The sequence below is a fragment of the Anomalospiza imberbis genome, chromosome 3 (assembly GCF_031753505.1).
Source record: "Anomalospiza imberbis isolate Cuckoo-Finch-1a 21T00152 chromosome 3, ASM3175350v1, whole genome shotgun sequence".
Taxonomy (NCBI): Eukaryota; Metazoa; Chordata; class Aves; order Passeriformes; family Viduidae; genus Anomalospiza; species Anomalospiza imberbis.
The window spans coordinates 40,069,249-40,089,213 of NC_089683.1; the positions used below are offsets into that span (position 1 = coordinate 40,069,249).

Genomic DNA, 19,965 nt, shown 5'->3' on the forward strand with positions numbered 1-19,965 from the left:
ACTGATGATGGTTGTGTAAATAAATGGTGCTGCAACATCTAAGTTAACTATTGCTGGCAAGGTCAAAGCTCCCAAACTGTCTAGGGAGTTGTATGTATACACATTGCCAGTCCTCTGCAGCAAAGTTGCAGAAGAGGTCACAAGTTGGGAAGAGGCAGTTATTGCTGTATCTGCCATCTCTTTGCAGGTTCTGTCAGGAAGGGCAAGCAGCTTTGGTATGTGTTTTAAATAGGAGCAGGGAAACTGTATTGCTTCACAATTTCCCTCCCTGCCCTTCTCATGTTGTCATTCTAGCCAGTGAGGACTCTTTAAATGACCTTTCTGTCCATCATTCCCTGAAACATTTCTCCTTCTGGAATCTTTCCAGTATTTTTATAAAGCTGTAAATGGGGGCTGCTGAATGCCAGAATGCTTAGTGTACATAATTCTTCTTTGGTTTTATTGCCATCTGATCGATACTGATGCTTTATGTTCTCCCTGTCCTTCCTGGCCCCCAGTGTATTTCACTTTAAATTCTCCTTACAAGTTGAGGCAGTTTGGATGTATGAGCCCCCAAAATGGAAGTATTTGTAACTGGATAGTGAAGCTATCTTTATCTGCTTGTGTTTTCAGCCACATGTCCACTTAGAGGTCGGCAGGAAAATTTTGTTTATTGCAAGAAATAACATCCAGAAGGCAGAATGGCTGAACTGGACTTGAAATGAGGCAGTCGGGCCCTTCCTACCCGGGCCTGGGCAGCAGGTGGCAGTGTGAGTCCGTAACAGTTTGAGCAGAGAAATTCAAGCTAAAATCAGAAAAAATGAAAAGAAAAATTATTTATTTTTACTCCGTATTAGTCTTCTGACCTAATCAGTAAAAAAGTCATTATTCACACAACATTGGGCAATATGCATTGTAATTTTTAACAAATAATAGGAAACTGTTAATGTTTTCACAGGAAATACAGTTCTGTCTTGTGCAGCAATGGTCATTTATCACTGCACTTTGTGAAATCACTCATTTGTTCTAATTTGAATGTAAATGACTCTAAGGTTTTACAAATAAGGTGACAGACTCACATAAATGTAATTGCAGGGTTCATCTCTCTCTTTTTATATATCACTCATTAAGTTATGAATTAAATACATCGTATTAAACCAGGGGCATGTCCAATGATGATATTGTAATGGCAAATTACTCTATGCTATTAGAGGTGTATTTTTTATTCATGGACATTAATTTGTCATTAAGCGGCATTAGTTTAGCACTTTTATGTGGAAGACGTGACCTGAAAGAGGAGACTTACAGCTCTAATGTGAAAGAAGAGGAATATAGGCACCAGACATAGAGAGGGGTTTTTTACCTCCTAGAAAGAAGCAGAGAGAAATTTTACTTAAATTTGCTTTCATCTAAAGCACTTTGTGTTGTATTAAGCCATTTTAGCAAAGGTATTTCTGAAACAAGAAAATCCTTTGATTGTAAAGTATTTACAATATGGGAAAAACCAGAATGCTAAGTACGAAAAGGTGACTATAAATCATTTGTAACCTATGAACCTGAAGAGAACATTGGGCTTGAAGTGAGTTACAATCTGATTTTATCTCAGAAGTATCACTGTGGTAGAGAGCTAATTGTTCATCTTTTCTTTCCTCTATACTAGCTTACCCAAAATAGAACTGATATTTTTCATTCTTCATTATGAAGTAAATATGTTTTACCTCTTCTCTACTTTGTATGTTTAGATACACTACTATTATTTTCATGGGAGTCAATTTCAAATTCTAAATGCAGTAGCAAAATCTTTCTTAAGAAGATGAATGAGAAAATGTAATATTTGATGGAATTTCAGGAGGCAACTTAGCACCTGAAGTATTAGGCTAAGGAAAATAGTGAATGATTCAGTCTGCTCTGCCTTTAAAAGATGTCAAAAAGACCTTGTAAATTTAATTTTTCAGTCAGTTTAATGGAACAGACTTTCAAAACCTTGTTTATGCAATGGTGAAAAAGGACTGAAGTAATGAGGATCCAAGTTGATACATTCTCCAGTTATGCAGTATTTGCATTTTAGTCTTTTTTATAGACTATATCTCATTGAAGGCATAAGAAGTCTGGACTTGATACAAACTTATGTATTTAGCAGTTGATACCCTTCCCCACCATTTTTAATGTTTTTCTGATGGCTTAATCATTACTGTGTGATCCATCTACCTGAACTGCTTACAACATACTCAACTAATTGTTCTAGTTAATAAGAAAGATTTGTAAGAAAAATTACCTGAGCCCAAGTTATATATAAGTAGCTTTAGAAATGGAAGTATTCCAGATTGTCATCTCTTTTTAGCTACTGTTAAATACTGTTAAACCATTTGTGCTTATAGGGGACCACAAAGAAAGAAACAAGTTCCATATAAGGCTGTTGATTTTCTCCAGGAGATCTTGTAGCAGCACTAAATGAAACAGCATTTTACCACATTCCATCATTTATGGTATTTTGTTTGCTCAACTGCATGAGTAGAATTTGTATTTTGCTTCATAATAGTGATGTAGACTAACTCCATTTAGAATAAAAACACCCTTTCTGTCCAAGGTATTGAATAAGCCTTGAAACCAGAATGAATATAAATATATATATGCTGTAGTGACTTACTGAATCTTCAGCCAGTATGTGATCAGAGCTTTGAAAGTTATAAATTGTCCTCATTCTTCTCACTAATTCTAAAAATTAAAGATCCACACCTAAAGATTAGTGGCATCAACTTTAATAACCATCAATAACATCCTGTGAGTGTGTTATTTAAAACATGAAAAACATGAGAAATGCCTGTAACTTCATTCACCTTTCCTTGTGTAATATATTAATATTATATATTATATTATATTATATTATATTATATTATATTATATTATATTATATTATATATATATTATATTAATAATATTCTTGTGCAATATATTCAAAACATCTGTTTATTAATTTGGAGGAAGATTTTGCTAAATTTCCCATCTGTTTAAACAGTTTTATGGAATTTGTGTTTTCTGTCACAGAGTGTATCTAGCTGCATAAGCAGCATTAGATCTTAAACCAGGACTTTTATTTACAGTAACTTTACAGTAACAGGACTTTTATTTACCAGTGAAGTGGTAACATGTGGAATTCTTTCTATGGTAATATTTTGGGAGCTGTTGTGTTCTCTGGATTAGTGGGGTAGTGATATATTGGCTGAACTTGTCTTGTAAGCACTTTGACTTTTGTTCTCAAAGCTATATAGTGGAATTTCTTATATAGAGGAATTTCTATAGAGGAATTTGTTTCTAAATTCCATTTTGGTGTTTTCTCCTTGTTAATTGGTAGCACTGTCTATTCTAATCACTTATGTGATTAGGTATAGATATGGCCTTGAGTTTCCATAGCATCTCAGCACACCTGATTATCACAGGAAAGTATTGTAGTAACCTCAGGTATGTTCAGTTGTCAGCAGTCACAAGGATTGGAAGTCCAACTGACTTGAGGTGGCACATTGTGGACATGAAAAACACCGGGGGACAGGCCTACTGTTATACACCATGCCCAAAATCAGTGTTTATATGTGTTTGTATTTGGGTTTGCCTGCCTCTCAGTATTTTTACTCATATTTGCAGCATTACCATCTTCATGGGGAACTGAAGTATGTAGGAAGTACATGTACGCAATGATGATGTCCAGGACCCCCGAGACTGCTATTGAAACTTCACTGTAACCAAACACTTGAAATTATTTGACTAGCCTAGGTACTGTTGTGAGTCTTAACTTCCATGTATTCCTAATCAGGATCTGGACTCACATAGCACCATTCAGCCCTGGACCAAAACTTGAACAGGTTAAAAAATTTCTTGAAAAGGAGCAAAGCAAGTAGCAAAAATGATCAGTGTGTGAATATTTTGAGGTGGGGGGGAAAACAAATGGTATTAGACCTATGTAACCTTTTATAAGCTGTTAGTAGGGTTTCGCTTATAAGTGTGGTTGAAATCTTTGAAATTTGAATGTTTTAGCAACATTTCTTACTGAAATTTGTATTTGAGAAGGACTAACTTTTACAACACTGCACAGAACAATCATTGGCTAAAAACTTCTTCAGTAAGCTGTAGTTAATTTTTGAAAGCAGTGACTTTTCTTCAGAAGTACATTCCTTTTGAAGCAACTCAGCTATATCTCATCTTTAAATGCCCTTTCAAGGTTCTGTGAAAGAGTGTTACAGAATGGGTCAGGTTGGAAGGTAACCTGGGGGTTGCCTGATCCAACCTTCCTGCTCAAGCTGGGTCATCCTACAGCACAGGGCACAGGATTGTGTGCAGACGGTTCTCAAATATTTCCAGTAATGGAGACTCATAATAGAGAGGCTTCGGTCCCCTAAACATCTTTGTAGCCCTTTGCTGGACCCGCTTCAGGAGTTCCATGTCTCTCTCTTTCTGAGAAGCCCAGAGCTGGACACAGCTCTCCAGATGTGGCCCCAGCAGGGCAGAGTAAAGGGATAGGACCACCTCCCTTGACCTGCTGGCAATGGTCTTCCTAAAGTACCCCAGGACACCATTAGCCTTTTTGGCCACCAGGACAAACTGCTGGCTCATGGACAGCTTGTTGTCCACCAGGACTCCCATATTGTTCTCCACAGAGCATTGCTTCACTTGATTCTTTATGTTTAAAGGGAAATGCCGGAGAGGTGCCTTTCAAACTCTACAGGATTGAAATCCTGGCACGTATCTGTAGTTGTGAACACTTAAAAACTGAGACTACAATGATCTATTCAGCTCTTAAAGATGGTGTCTTTAAGGTGAAATCTTGAAGTCAGTAAGAATTTTGTCATTTGGTTCTGTTAAAATATGGTGCATTGATTAAATGTTCTTCTCTTCTCTGTGGAAAAAAAAACAACTTTATGCTAAACCAGAGGTTCTGACTGTAAACTGTTTGAGATTTGGAAGTGAGGGATTGAATTATTTTTTTATTCTTGGTAAGAACTGCTAGAAACAAATGGGCAAGAGACATCATGATCTTTGAAGGCTCATGCATTCCTGCTGGTGCTTGGCACTTTCAGCAGTGTGAACATTCATATGTATTAGTTTTGGGTAGACCTGTGACTTGCTTAGCACTACTGAAGGTCAGATGTAGGAAATCAAACTGCATGTTGAGTCAAGGCCCATTTTGTTACATTTGGCCTTCACCCTTTCTAGGTTTTCTAGTTTTGAAAGTCAGACTTAAAATAATTTCTGACTGAAAGAATGACAGGTAAATCCCTAGTCAATAATGAATAAAATATTCTTAGTCTGGAAAAAAAAAAGGAGGCTCAGGGGAGACCTTATCACACTACCTGAAAGGAGGTTGTAGCCTGCTGGGGGTCCATCTCTGCTTACAGGCAACCAGCAACAGGAATAGTGGACACAGTCTTAATTGTGCCAGAGGAAGTTTAGTCAGGATATTAGGGAAAAGTGCTTCATAGAAAGAGTGATTTGCTGTTGGAATGGGCTGCCCAGGGAGGTGGTGGAGTCACTGTCCCTGGAAGTGTTTAAAAAAGACTGGATGTGGCACTTAGTGCCTTGATCTAGTTGACAGGGTGGTGTTAGTTCATAGGTTGGACTTGATGATCTCAAAGGTCTTTTCCAACCTAGTTAATACTGTGATTCTGTGAAAGACAAGCAAATTCCTCTTGATCTACACATGTCCAGATTTTTTTTTTAAATTCAGTGGTTCTTCCAGATTTTTCTCATTCTTCTACTTTTTTGTCTATATATGGCCTACCACTATCCCTTTTAATGCTGTATATCTCCTGAAATCAATTCTGATTAATACATTGTAAACCTACTAATAACACAGCTCCTAGTTGTGGGAAGAAGAGATGTTCTTTTCACTGCATAAATCTGGGGAAAGAGAGTTGTAGAGAGTTTTTTTTTACTGGGGTATAATGCCTATACAATACACCCTGCAGACATTTTGCTAATATATATGTATACATAACTTAAAATTCTGTTAAAGTTGGTGAAGACAGGAATTATCTAGCTACTAGAGCACTGGAATGGGTTCCAGGCATTTGAGGTTCTCTTCTTTGTTTATTCTGCATCATGGGAAATCCTAAATTATTCTTCTGCTTCTCCTTTTTTCCTCTGTAAAATGAGAATTTGCCTTGGTTTAGTGCTATGAGCAACAAAAATAAAATTCTTAGTGATTTTTGAGCTGAGGTCAGATATTGCAGGAGCACAGAGATACCTGAACAAATAATAGTTTTCCAAATAAAATGGAAATGTTGCCTTTTTATCATTCACATACTTACAGTCAGGTTCTTTTAACTGCTGAGTACTCTCATATCTTCGTGCAACTGCAACAAGGCTCTTGCTTTTGAGAGGAATGAGAAACCATTATAACCCCAGCAGTCAAATTGCACAAATATTTCCTTCTTTACCTGTACAGAGAGTTGTCAAAAAAACTAGTTTTATTGCAGTCTTTTTTTTTTTTTTTTTTTTTTTAATGCAGAGCTTCAAAATGTACATAATCCCATGAAGCCAATGCAAACAGTCCTGTACTTTCTAGTTTCTTGTCCAGGGCAGCTCTGATCCTACATTCATCCACCAGAAACTATTCTCTGAAAATTTAGTCAGAGCTATTTTTCCTTTCATGTATTCTCTCCATGTTATGAATATCTTTGCCCAAGATCAAATCCTCCAGGAGTCTTTCTTAAAAAAAACTGAGTACCTGAAATCTTGCAAAGTTTGTTTTCCAACCTGTAGTTTTTAAGTATCCTTACAGTTTGGACTTCAGAACTGCGACCAATAATTGAAGAGTAGATTTAAAATGTAATATTGAAGCAGCAAGAGGGCTTGTTCCTTTTATTGGGCAGCACTGGGTGTGCATTTTATGACATGAGTGGGTTTTTTCTTGTTTGTTTGTGAGGTTTTTTCTGCAGCACTGTACTGAGAACTGATGTTGCTATTTATGACTGCTTGTTAGTGCCTCCTGATGGCTTGTCAGTGTTGTTCCATATAGAGCCTGGTATATTTTCTATATTATGTTACTGGTTCCCAGATAGATATAGATATAGATATGTCTACTCTATTTTTTTTTCTTTTTACTTACCAGAGTAAGCCTGACAATACTCATGCTGTCCTTACAGAGACTTCTGCAGACTCTGCAGACAAAACTTATCATTCTCTACTTCAATTAAACTGTTAACAGTATTGCATCAAAACTGAATCCTTGAGGACTTCTGTCTATCAAAGTTCTACTCATCATTGAGTTATCCTGCATTGGATTCAGCATTTTGGTAGATGGAGTATCGCATACTGCCTTAAAATTCTAAAGAAGTTTTGTTGCTTTGGGTTCTTTTACAAACATTTCTGAGACTTGAATTGATCTGTGTTATGTTACCTGCTATTCCATGTATTTTAGGCGATTTCTTTAATTCTTTGATGTTATTAGATGACCAGCTCTCTACAGCTACCCTTTTCCAATTCTTAGTTTTTAGATGTGTCTTTTAGCTTTGTAATCCTTAAGCATTTGGTGATAGGCTGTTCCCTGAAACATGTTTTTAAGAAAAGTTACTCCTTGCTGTGCTTAATACAGAGCACATGTATACACCAATTAAATGTTCCAGAAATAGAATGTCATAAAAACATTATGAAAGAATTGTTTGCTTCATATGATAGATTCTTTGCACAAAAACATCCTTGTTCTTATTTATATCTAGATAGTTAACATTAGTATATTGATAATTTTAAATATGCTCCCTGTTTGTTATTTAGTGTAATGTCTTGAGTTGTTAATGTTGCCTTTTTTAGTTAGTGATGATGATGCTTTTTATCAGTCTTGATCACTTTTCACTTACATATATGCAGAGTAGTTGGAGGAGCAGTCACTCAGTCTCCTCAAGAAGCCATGTCTCCTCTGAATTGTGGTTCTAAATCTCTTGCTATATACCAGTACTGTTTGCCTCCTGTAATCCCTGAGGTCTGGATCTGCTCTCGTGTTCTTTGGTCTGGGTATTTTTCATGCTTCTGCATCTGAAAGTGACAGTGATGCTTTCTGATCTGCTGGGTCTCCAAAGTGGATCCCAAGCAGCACAATAAAAACAGGTTTTCGGCATTCGGGTTTTGTCATTGTGATTAGGCCCACAGTGCACAATGATGCAGACATAAACTTGCTTAGCTGTGGAATAGATTATGGGCAGTGCAGCTAAAATGTGATAAGATTTTGGACTGAAAAGTTCAAACAAGGTGTTGCTGAGCATACCAAATTATTTTTCTAGAGGCTTAATGAGGGGTGTCAGTGGAAGTTGTTCACAGGGATGGCAACTCCTATGATCTATTTCCATTCTGAATATTTTTAATATAGAAGAGCAATGGTCTTTTCCTGTCAGGCTCATTCTTAATAATGTATAATATGCTTTTAGGAATGATTTCAAGAGGTTTCAAGTGATTAATCTTGAAGCTGGAAAACTTCAGCTTGACTTATAAAATGTTAGCAAAATAGCAAGTTATTTTAAAAAAGGCATTGGAAAGGGAAACGGTCAGGTACACTAATACCTCTATTAACAGATATATCAGAAATGTTGATTTTTAATTTTTTTCCATCTTCCTCTGTCCTCCATGCTGATAATGGAGATATGAATTAAGAATAAAAATTGCACTTTAATATACTGTGAATTAGAAATAATTTTTATTTTTCTATTTTCTATGTCTAAAAGTTTTCATATTTAATACTTATTTAAGACTTACTTTGGTTTTCAGTATATTAGGGAGGATTTACTTACCTACTTTCATCAGAATAGAATCATATAATCATTAAGATTGGAAAAAACTTCCAAGATCAAGTCTGACCTTTGACCAAACTCCACCATGTCAATTAACTATAGCATCGCCATGTCCAGTTGTTTCTTGAATACTTCTAGAGAAGGTGACTCCAGCACTTCCCTGGGCAGTCTGTTGTCTGTTCCAATGCTTAACCACCCTTTCAATGAAAAAACTCTTCTGGGTATCCAACCTGAACCTCTCCTAGTGAAGCTTGAGGAAATTTCCTCTTCTCCTGTCACTGGGAGAAGAGACCAACCCCCACCTGGCTACACCTTCCTTTCTGGCAGGTGTAGAAAGTGATGAAGTCACCCCCAAGCCTCCTTTTCTCCAGGCTAAACACCCTCACTCCCTCAACCACTCATCCTATCAGTCACTCTCTGTCACCCTGATTTCTTAGGATTTTCTAAAGCCTTCTGAATTTACATTCTTGTAAATGTAAAGTTGTCTCACGCAACTTTCTGTAAACAGCCTATTGTTTTGCATTCTTTCATAGAGGCGGAGAAATTTGATAGACTGGTAGTTTGTCCAGTGTCATTGGAGAGGTGGCACGTTCACCTTCCAATCCACTGGCACCTTTTGAGAACTATAAATGATTGGAGTCAGAAAAAATAAATTAGTCTCTTCATGGTGACCAAAGCTGTGGTGCGTCGTTTTTCCTTGTGTCCTCCGGTGACAACTCTCTACACCCTTCATCAGCTCTGTTGCCCTTCTCTGGACTCTCTCCAACCCCTCAGTGTCTTTCTTGAAGTGAGGGGCCCAGAACTGGTCACAGCACTCGAGCTGTGTCCTCACCAGTGCTGAGTACAGAGGCACAACCATTGCCCCAGCCCTGCTGGTCACACTATTCTTTATACAGGCCAGGATGCAGTTGACCTTCTTGGCCACCTGGGCACATGCAGGCTTATGTTCAGCTGCTGTTGACCAGCACCTCCAGGTCCTTTTCCACTGCACAGTTTTGCAGCCCCCAGTCTGTAGTACTGCATGGTGTTGATGTAGCCAAAGTACAGGACCCAGCACTTTGGCTTTGTTGAGTCCCATACTGTTGGCCTCAGCCCATTGATCCAGATACAATTTGAAACAAGTCTTAAAAACTCATTGAAATAATTTCCCCCCCAGTAGCTGGTATGGAGCCAGACAATTACAAGATCTGTTACTCAAAGACAGAATGCAATTAAAGAAGTGACTGGAAAATAGTTTCTGAGCATCCTCAGTAGAATCTATTGCATCATAATTCCCATTTGTAATATGTTGCATTAGTTCTGTCTTACCTGCCAGATTGAGTGGCTGTTTCTCTGTCTCACTTGAGGACCAAGTTCACAGAGACTTTTCATGTATTAAATCAGATGACTAAGAGCTACTAATGTGATGGCATCAAGAAAAAGGCAGTTTGACGTTCCTACAAGTTAACTTATAAAGCTGAGGAAGTATTAATGCTACTTCAAGGTACTACTGGAAAACCAGGAATACTGGGAAGAGTTTGTCCATGCAGAAGAATAAGTGAAATCAAAACTGTGAGAGGTGTAGAAAAGGTCAGCTAAGATGGTCAGGAAGACCTACTTTACATGAGGAGATTAGAAGAGCTTTCCTAGTTTTGTCTAGTAAAATGAGGGCTGAGGAGGAATATCATTGTTTTCTGTAAGTATATACAGGGAGTAAATACTGTGGGAGGGGGCAGCAGAGAGAGAAACATTGTGCTGTTAAATCTAAAAGATAATTTTGGCTCAGAAACAAATATATATAAACTGTTTGAGTAAATGAAATGAAATTAAGATATGGAGTCTCAAAATCAGCTGAGCCTTCTTGTAATACTGGTTGGGAACAAGATGGATCTTTCTTAATTTATGCTGAAGATGTTTTGATGAGTTTGTGGTATAGTTGAGGAATAGACTTTCATTTCTGTATTCTCATGGCCTTAAATGGTTATGGGAGCCTGTATGTTAAAAAAAAAAAAAAAAAAAAAAAAAGATTAATAGTATCATACAGTCCTATTTTTTTTTCTTCTTCTTCTGATTTGTAGTTATTTATTTTGGCTGCTACTCCTGTAAGGTTTGGGTTTCTAAGGGGCAACACTTGCTCTTTCTGGATTTGTCAATATTAGCAAACATAAAAAAAAAAGAGAACACTTACCATAAAAAATTACTGGTTGTTGATGTCCAAGTTAGCCAAGTTGATGTCCGTTAGCCAAGTTGATGTCATTAGCCAAGTAGTTTTCAGCTTTCTGCTTACACTGTAGTAATTCCAAAGAGCTAGCAAAAATATAAAATGATAAATCATCTGTAGAGACTACATTCTGTGATTTCTGCTGGAGTAAAGGATAGATGAATGTGTATGAGAAATGTAATTTCTCACAATATGTTTGAAGAAAAGGCAAGCTCCCATAATTGGCAAAAATGGTAAATGTTGATAAATCTCGTCAAATCCTTGCTTTGTGTTTCTGCTGTGTGAAATGATATAAAACTGCCAGGTGAAAGGTTAGAAGATCTCCATGTTCCTTCATCCCTGTACTTTTATTTGTTAAATACAATATATTGCTACAGTTATATTGCCAGGAGTAGCTGGTGAGATGTGAAGCTTTTCATTTAGGGGATTCCTATGCCAGGGACAATTTAAATAATTCAAAAAATTCTTATAGCAGATTCTGTTAACCAAGGGAAAGCAGCTATTGAAACCTCTGCAGAACCTTACCTGTAGTTGTTCCACTGGTACCATGAAAATTTAACTGTGTAGTCTTAATATTTCATTATTTTATTTCTTTCCATGATACATATAATTTTGTATGTGGATTATAAAATTTATGTATAATCAGGATCACCTAAAATATTTAATTGGATTGGCAGTTGAAGATATTTGTAATATTTAATAATGTAGATCAATCTGAGTTTCTAGAAAATGTTTTCTTTTTTTTTAATTTTACATATGGCATGCTTCACTTTCTTTTTTGGAATACCACACATTTGTGTCATCACATGAGCAATGTGCGAGTGTCATGTCTTTCCTCTGTGCTTGTGAAGCTCACAGGCCTCTTCTGTGCTTTCAAAGAGGATTCTCACTAGCACCAGCCAACAGGATTAAATCTGAAAACTGAGCAGATATTGAGAAACAATAAGTGAGAAGGGAAATGAATTCTCATAGGGTGCAGGAAAAATAATAGGGCTGAAATGTTTTGATATTGTTGGTCTTTTACTTAGCTCTGGACCTACTTTGAAACAAGGATGCAAATTAACTTTTCATGCTCAAAGGAGAAAACAGAAACAAGTATTACAGGAAGTGGTGAGAAAGCAGTGATCTATCAGAAAAATTAATTGTATAAAATGAGTCACTTAAAGCCACCTTTTACTTTGTCTATAAACACATCTGCATCCTGCACTTTTTTCATAATAAGAGTAATCAGTTTTGTTCATTGAAAATTTCTGAGCCAGCTGTTCCACTGTGACCAGGCTTCAGCAAAATGCGTTTAATGGCTCAACTGGATGACTTTGGTGTTTAACAGAGGCAAATTGCAAATAAGATCTAAAATATACTTTTTGTGCTTATGCTTATTATGAAATGTTTATGTCTGTTGCTGTGCAGTTGAGTGTGTGCCTGATCTGTTGGTTCTTAAGTAAATGTTTGAGCTTTTACAGAACTAAATCTTTTCATATACAAAGAAACAGCTAGACCCAGCAGAACTGGTTTTCTTTTATCTTAAAATTGTGTTGATCCCTTTTGTTGTCAGGTAAGTGTATTTTTGTCATTACAATTTTTCATTTTGTTACTATCCCATATCTATTTAGGGTCCATCTTTGCTATGATTTTTGTCAAGGCTTTTTTCTGAATGGCGCAGCTGGTTCATAGTATTTAATGTGGCAGAGAACCTGGAGGTGTAGGGTCAAGACCTGTGCTGCTTAAGGATTGTGAATATCTATGTGCCTCTCTCAGAGACCTCACATTTGGGTTTTTTGGGGTTTTTTTGCTTTAAAGAGGCTGAACCCCATCTAGAAAAGGGGGAAATAGTGTCACCATGCAACTCTTCTCTGCTACAGCAGGGCAAGTAATTTAATACCTTGATTTTTAACAGTATTGTAATCTAGGAAGCAGGTGGAGTTACAACTGGTTACAGTACTTTGGATATTAATGGCTTGGCTTGGCAGTGGAATTCTAAAGCTGTATATACTTTTGCTGTTTTAATTATGCATTCATTAAAAGCTTTTATACCCAACAGAATAAAGTAAATATTGTTTGATCTCTGTAGTGTGCTCCCAGACTGTAGATTTGCACAGCAGGGTCTTGATAATCTGAATAAATTGTATTTCCCCAAGGAGTTTATCTTTCAAATAAGGTCATAAAGAAATGAATTCTTTCCCCTTAGTTCTCCTTGTGCTTTTTCTGCTATTTATAACATGGAGCACAGGAATAGAGGTATATTGTAGTCTGCTGTGTACTTGGTTATGATTAACTCTAATTTATCAATCTGTTACATCCTTTTCTGTGGCTTGCACAAGGCAATTAAAGTACAAACGAATAAAGATGATTTTGGAAGCAACTTAAACACAATGTTTATATCTATTTTTCCTGTTTGACAATTTATCATATCTCTATATTAAAATACACCTCTGTATCAAAATATTCACACTGTCACATCATTTATTTTGAATATTTTATATTGTCATCTTTCAGATTATGTTTGTTTGTAGAAGATATTTTCTTTTATGAGGCTTTTAAATGTCAGCTTATTGTTGAATTGGTTTGGCATCTAAAGATTGATACTACTGAATCAGAAGACCCTTAGTGTAGAATAATAGATTCCCTTGCTTCAGTGGGGGGATGCACACTGAGTAGAATGCATGGGATCTAAGGTAGTTTCTTATTTTAGAAGTAGATACTGATAAATAATTTGGACAATTTACTAAATTGGTTTGAGTGCACTGTGAGATTTCAGAACTATTTCAACTTAGTTTTTTAAGTTCTGTACCTGTAATTTTATACATATTTTCTTAGCCTGGATATGTTTCAGCAGTGTAACATGCATTGTATTAGAAAAGATAGGATCACTACCTTCTGCTCTTAGTGACAGTTATGCTTGTGTCCATATTTCATCCTTCAGTTCAAAAAAGATAAGTGGCATATTCATAAAAGTTTAAGAAAAAGGAGTTAAAAGTTTCAAAAACTTACATTAGCCTGGTTTGCAATCCCTGTTTTCAAAGAACATATATTTCAATATAGTACCACAAGAAAGTCGCACACTACTTCAAAATTTTGTAGTTGCTCAATTAATGCAATATAATAAAATCTGTAGAAAGTAGAGACTGCCAGTACTCTTACTCATAAACACACCTAAATTTCCTGTTTAGTAACTTATTTCACCATTTCCTAAAGTTTTTTAATTCAATTAAGATTTTTGCGTGAAAAATCTATTCAAATCAGACTGAGCTGACAGTGATTGCTTTGATCCTTCCTGTGGGACTTTTTTAAAGCTAAAAGATAAGATGCATTTTCCTTGCAACTAATTTACATACTTCGTTTTAGACTATTTTTGAAAGTTTAACCACTTATAAGAGCAAAGTTATGTGATCTGGGGTATACATTGGGCAATCTCGATGTGACATTTTTGCCCTCTAGGATCATAACTGAGGCAGGAGTGCATAGTTCTGTATAAACTTGATTTTAATTTGTAAAACCTAATGCAATATTTGCCTCTTTGTCTGTGAAATACAAACCTGTAGATCAACTCTAACATTATAAAATCAAAAATGAACATTACTGATTCCAGGCTAAGGCCATTTTTAACAAAAGACACTTTCAGTAGTCATTAACAAGTATACTATAAGTACAGCAGGTAACTAACACATTATGTTAGGAAGCATCAAAAGTCATTGGAAATTTTGTAATGAAAATAAGTAAACACATAACCCTCCCCCCCCAAAAAAAAAAAACCCACATACATAAATAAGCATCTGAAATAAGTTACTACATGCAGTATAAATAACTGGTGAGATTTTATTTATACATCCATAAGTATATTTGGCCTCCTCAACTGTAAGACAGCTTTCATAAAAACAACTTTGATTGCTGCTCCCCTATTTAAGAGGATAGGGGAGTTTGGAGCGCATGAAAAATATTCAAACCTAAAATGAAGGCTTACCAGTGTCTTTCAGATTTCACTGAAAATGTGAAGATTTTTCAGGGGTAGATTGCATTTGTGTGTCTCATTACTGGTTCTCTCTAATAAGGATTCTGTTATGTTATCTCCAGTATTTCCTCCTCTGAAGTTTGCTAAAAGCCCTCTCCTTCTCAACCGACACTTAGTGGAGTTTGACCAGGCACATATTTTAGTGGGGCTGTTGATCCTCAGCTCACAGTGCTTGATTATCTATTTATTTAGTTATTTATTTCCCTAGACATAGGCATTGACCACAAAAGAGCTCAATAAATACACACTGAGCTCTTCTATTCTTTCTGGCATTTGGCATTTATTCAATCAGTGAGTTCTTTCAAAAGATAGTTTTCTGAACCAGGGACAATAAACTGTGGTTGTTGCTTGTCAAATATTGTGATGTTTGCTTTGATTAGACTCCTATGTGTTGTTGTCACCATTGCATGGCCATCACAGGAGTGGGGTTGTGAGGTGCCATCTGTGATGTGAAGATACTAAATCACCAAGCAAGCACACAGACCAGATACTTTTCATGTAAAATTCATTCTTTTTTCTTTCTTTCTGCAACTGCAGTTTTATCCTTACCTCCTCTGTGTTAGCGTGAGGAAGAGCTGACACTAGAATAGCTATGGCTTTTGGGATGATGACTGTTAGTGCTTGTTCTGACAATGTAAAGAACTTACTTTTGTTCTTCCAAGAAAACCATGGGAAACTCTTATGCAGAAGTCTAAGTAGATAATGAATAGGATTTATCTTTAGTATACAACTCTGCTAAGGAAGGTGAACTGTTCAGACTGGGAGATTATGTAACAAGCATGAACCTCCACATGAATTTGATTCCATTTCCTCCAGTACTGACTACTCTAAGCAGGTTAAAAAATTCTTTCTCCACTCTCCATTGCATATGCATAAACAGCTCCACAGTCATCAGGACAGGCACCCAATTCACACGTTCAAGATGTAGTCCATAAAACATTCCAAAAAAACCCCTCTTCGCACTTTCCCATCTTCCCTGTTGCTCTGCTCTATCTGCCAGCCGTGCAGCTCATTTGACATTTACAAGATTTCTTGTCAGTTTCATTTGGTGCTGCCATTCCATCCAGCAGAGCAGTGAAAGTGAAATTGACTTAATTTAGTCTGTTTCTCTTCCTTGCTCCAGTCCCCGTGTTAACTCACCAGCAAAGTGAGACTGACGAGGCTCCTTGTCATTCTCACACATGGGGCTGGTCAAGGAGAAGGCAGCTGATAGGGAGCAGTGCGGTAAATTGGAAGATGAAAACCGGGATTGCGGAGGAGAGAGGAAGAGAGGTGTGAGCACGCAGCAAGAACAGAGAAAGCGGGTAAACATGATTATTTCCCAGGTGCACTGGGTACTTGTGTCTAATAGAAGTGAATTCTTGGCCTATTCCCTGAAGGGAGCAGTATGGTCTGGAACAGTGGTAGTTAGTTGTCTAGCTATTAATTTATGAGAGATGCCAAGTTGAAAACATTAGCCCATAAATATCGGTTCGGTCATCTGTTAGCAGGATGGGCAAAGCTTCCTGCCTTGAGCTACTATAGCTTTTTTCTCCTCACATTTTCAGTTGCTGGAAGGAGAGGGAGAAGGAGTAGGAGGCCAACATTCCTGGTATTTTGATGCTAGTGGTTGGAGGAAAAAAAAAGGCTTTATTTGTTCAATATAGAAAAATTAATATGTAATAAAATGGAGCCCAGTATCTTGTATTTTGAGAGGTTTCATAGAACAAAAATTGTGCTACACAGGTGCTCTAGTTCAATCAAAACAGTAAATAATGAACAAACAATTGCTGTGTAACAAACCATTGTAGTTAAAAAATACATTTTTTAAATCCACTTGTTAGCTCCTGTGAGCTCTTGACATACAATGTAAATCATGCTGGTTTATTATATTATGTACTAATCCATATTTCTTACAGATGCTTTATGCATATATAACCTCAGGAGTTGCAATATAAATTAGTACTATCATATATATTTGCATATGCAATGGTAACACATATGCATTTTGAATGAGGCTGTGTTAATTAACTTCAAGTTATATTGCCTTCCTTCTACACAACTCCAAAAGATTAACCGGTTTTCATTATCTGAGACCTGTGGATTTTTGTATTCTCTATTTCGTGTTCGGGATATTTTGTGACGTGTATTTTGTTTGCTTCATCCATTTAGGAATTAAATAGTTTTAATTACTTGGACCTGTACAAGCTTGCAGATCTTTTCAACCTCACTTTGTTGGAGAATGCAGTCATTGGCTTCTTAGTAAAACATCTCTCTGAGCTTTTGAAGAGTCATCCTGAAGAAGTTCTGGCACTCCCATACTGTCTTCTTCGAGAGGTTTTTAAAAGCGATAGACTCACTTCACTCAGTGAAGAACAAATCTGGCAGGTAAGGAGATTGGTGAACAACCAGAATGTGTGACACTCTATAAACCATAGCAGTAATCTGTTGTTTTGAAACCCTGGAGCAATCTCGAGGGAGAATAAGCACTTGAGCAAAAACTGTGAATAACAACTGAGGGAAATTTCTAAATGAAATTCTAAAAATATTGTGTTGTGTTAATGCAATTACTTTGTTTGAAAGAGAAATTTGTCATGCTGTTTCACTTCTGCTACTTAAATACAGCCAGAGATTTTCCTCCAGATCCAATTTCTTTGATGGGAAGAGAAGGCTGATGCATGCAACTCAATTATAATTGCCTCTGATGAGGCTAGTGCCATGAGTCTGGTGGCAAACCTGCTTCTGCAGTCTCTCTCATTCACTTCAGACAAATTTAGCTGTATAACTTTAATAGTCATTGAAATTGTTTGGGCCACCACAGCTGACTTTGCCTGAAGCAAATGGGAGAATCATCACACAGGCAGCGCTGCTCCAAGATGAGTGGAAACTTCGATGGAATGTTTGTGGCAAGAAGCCTGAGATCACTTCCTTTTAAAAAGCTGGATCTAGAAAAGGACCGGGTTGATAGCCATAAAGTATTAACAAGATGAAAGCATTGTGTTGTGACCCTTAGTGTGTATGGGCTGGGAGAAAACCCAATGTGAATAAAACACATAGCCTATTAAGAGAAACACAAAAACTAAACCAAAATCTGTCCTTGGAAATGTTCCCATTGTATGTCTGTAAAAATTCACTGTGGAGTGGAAGGAAATCTCTGTAATACTGATTACCCAAAGATGTTTTTCTGTTTCTTTTTTACTGTTATGTTTAAGAGAGGAAAGTATTTCAGCGTATTTCAAGGTAGAAGGAAACTTGCTGAAAGGAAACCTGTGCATTCCTTTTAAGAAGTGGGTTATATTGGTCCAACAGAGAAGACTGTGATTCAGAAAACTGATTTATTTTTCAACCCCTATTATCTATCTATCTATCTATCTGTCTATCTATCTATCTATCTATCTTTTGGATTATTCTAAGGAAATAACTACATTTAGATGTCATCAGTTTCTCAAAGTGTAAAGTGTGTATTTATCAGCAGGATGCTTCATGTTCTGTGGATGAATAATGTCATGCAGGATAAAATATTCATTCTTAAAAAAATTAAAATGTCAGGTTTGCCATTATGAAGATGTAACATAACCCCTCAGTTATGTAGCAGGCATATTTTTTTCCAAAATTTTGAGGCTTTAGATTATGGAGTATGTTACAAAGATTATATTTTCTGAAAATACCAAAATGAAGTTTGACTTTTTCCTCTCCTAGTCCCTGGAGGATACCTGTACAGCAGAACCTGCAGTACACTACACATGATGATGGGTTGTGTTTGGTTTAGGTTTTTAAGGCACACTACTCTGGAGTCCTAGCCCATATTCCCTTTATCAGAAGCAAGTTTTGATGTACAAGTTTATGCATGGAGCATGGATGATTGGCTGATAGGGTTTCATCATCATTTCTCTGCAGAGCCAGTAGAATCCCCTAGCTACATGCCTGGGTATGCTTCTGCTGGAAGAGTTTCTGTGGGAAGCCATACAATTAAAACTCAGTACTTGCTCAGTAATATGCCCTCTGTAACCTGCTATAATGATGTTTGGGAAGTGAAAGTTTTCAAATCCCGTCTAACTGTCCTGTTCTGCAAGACTTGGACGTAATTTTCTTAATTGTGTGCACTCCAGTCAATGAACACTTCATGAGGCAAATATGACAAAGCCTCTGTTTCTGTTGGAGGGTCATACTGGGGAGAGATAGGTATTATGCTGCTTTCTGAGTGACAACAAACTCCACACTGTCCATTTAAGTGTTATCAAAATAGCCTCTCTAAAGGTTACTAATGGTGATCCGAATAATTTTTTTAAACTAGTTTTCTGCTGCAGGCAAAATGTGCATGCATCTTTTTAATTCAGTTTGTAAAACCAGGAATAAATATATATTTATAAATATTCCAGCTTCCAGAATGAATTAAAAGACACATATAAATATTTACCAATTTGGGCATTCGGAAGGCAATAAGAAAATGGTTTCTTGCTTTATCTTAGTAAATAAGTAATTCCCTCATAGTCAACCCAATAGAAGAAAATCAAATCAGACCAGCTATATTGCCTCAAGTATAGTTAAGTTCATCATTTTTGCTAAGGTTATAGTGGTAATGCAATATACCATGGAAGAATCTAATATTCAGCCCAGGGTGAAGACTGGGTATGCTAGAGGATTAGTGTCAGGGTGCTTTATAGAAGTGAAACTTGATGGACAGGCTGGAGACAGATCTACAGAATCTCATTAAATTGCTGAATTGTTCATTACTGAGCACTCTCACTGTAATAAAGTGCTCATTGACTTTGACAAATCCCCATCCCATGTCTTAAGGAAGAACAGCAAAGCAAGAGGTGTTGGGGAAGCTGGAGGAAATTTGCACAAAGTGGGGCAGATAATAGAAAAGCTGATGGGGTATGCTACCATTTGATTTATCTGTCTTACCTGTGACTAGTGTGGCCTCCACACACACACATGGCTGCGTGTCACAGCAGTATGAATCCAGCATGTCCCCAAGGCACCTTTGCTAGTAGGGCTGCCATGAAGCGCTAAGCACAAATTAA

The 19,965-nt window shown here is 36.8% G+C and overlaps 1 protein-coding gene across 8 annotated transcripts in view; it reads left to right on the forward strand.

The window, feature by feature from the left end:
• Window positions 1–19,965, forward strand: part of KLHL32 (kelch like family member 32) — a 121,651-nt gene that overhangs the window by 64,531 nt on the left and 37,155 nt on the right. For all 8 annotated transcript variants that reach the window (XR_010997138.1, XM_068184098.1, XM_068184103.1 and 5 more), the window contains one exon: window positions 17,111–17,326. Coding sequence is in view for 7 of the 8 variants with exons in the window: in XM_068184098.1 (XP_068040199.1) it covers window positions 17,111–17,326 (216 nt within the window). In the remaining variant the exon portion in view is untranslated. The remainder of the gene's footprint in view (window positions 1–17,110; window positions 17,327–19,965) is intronic.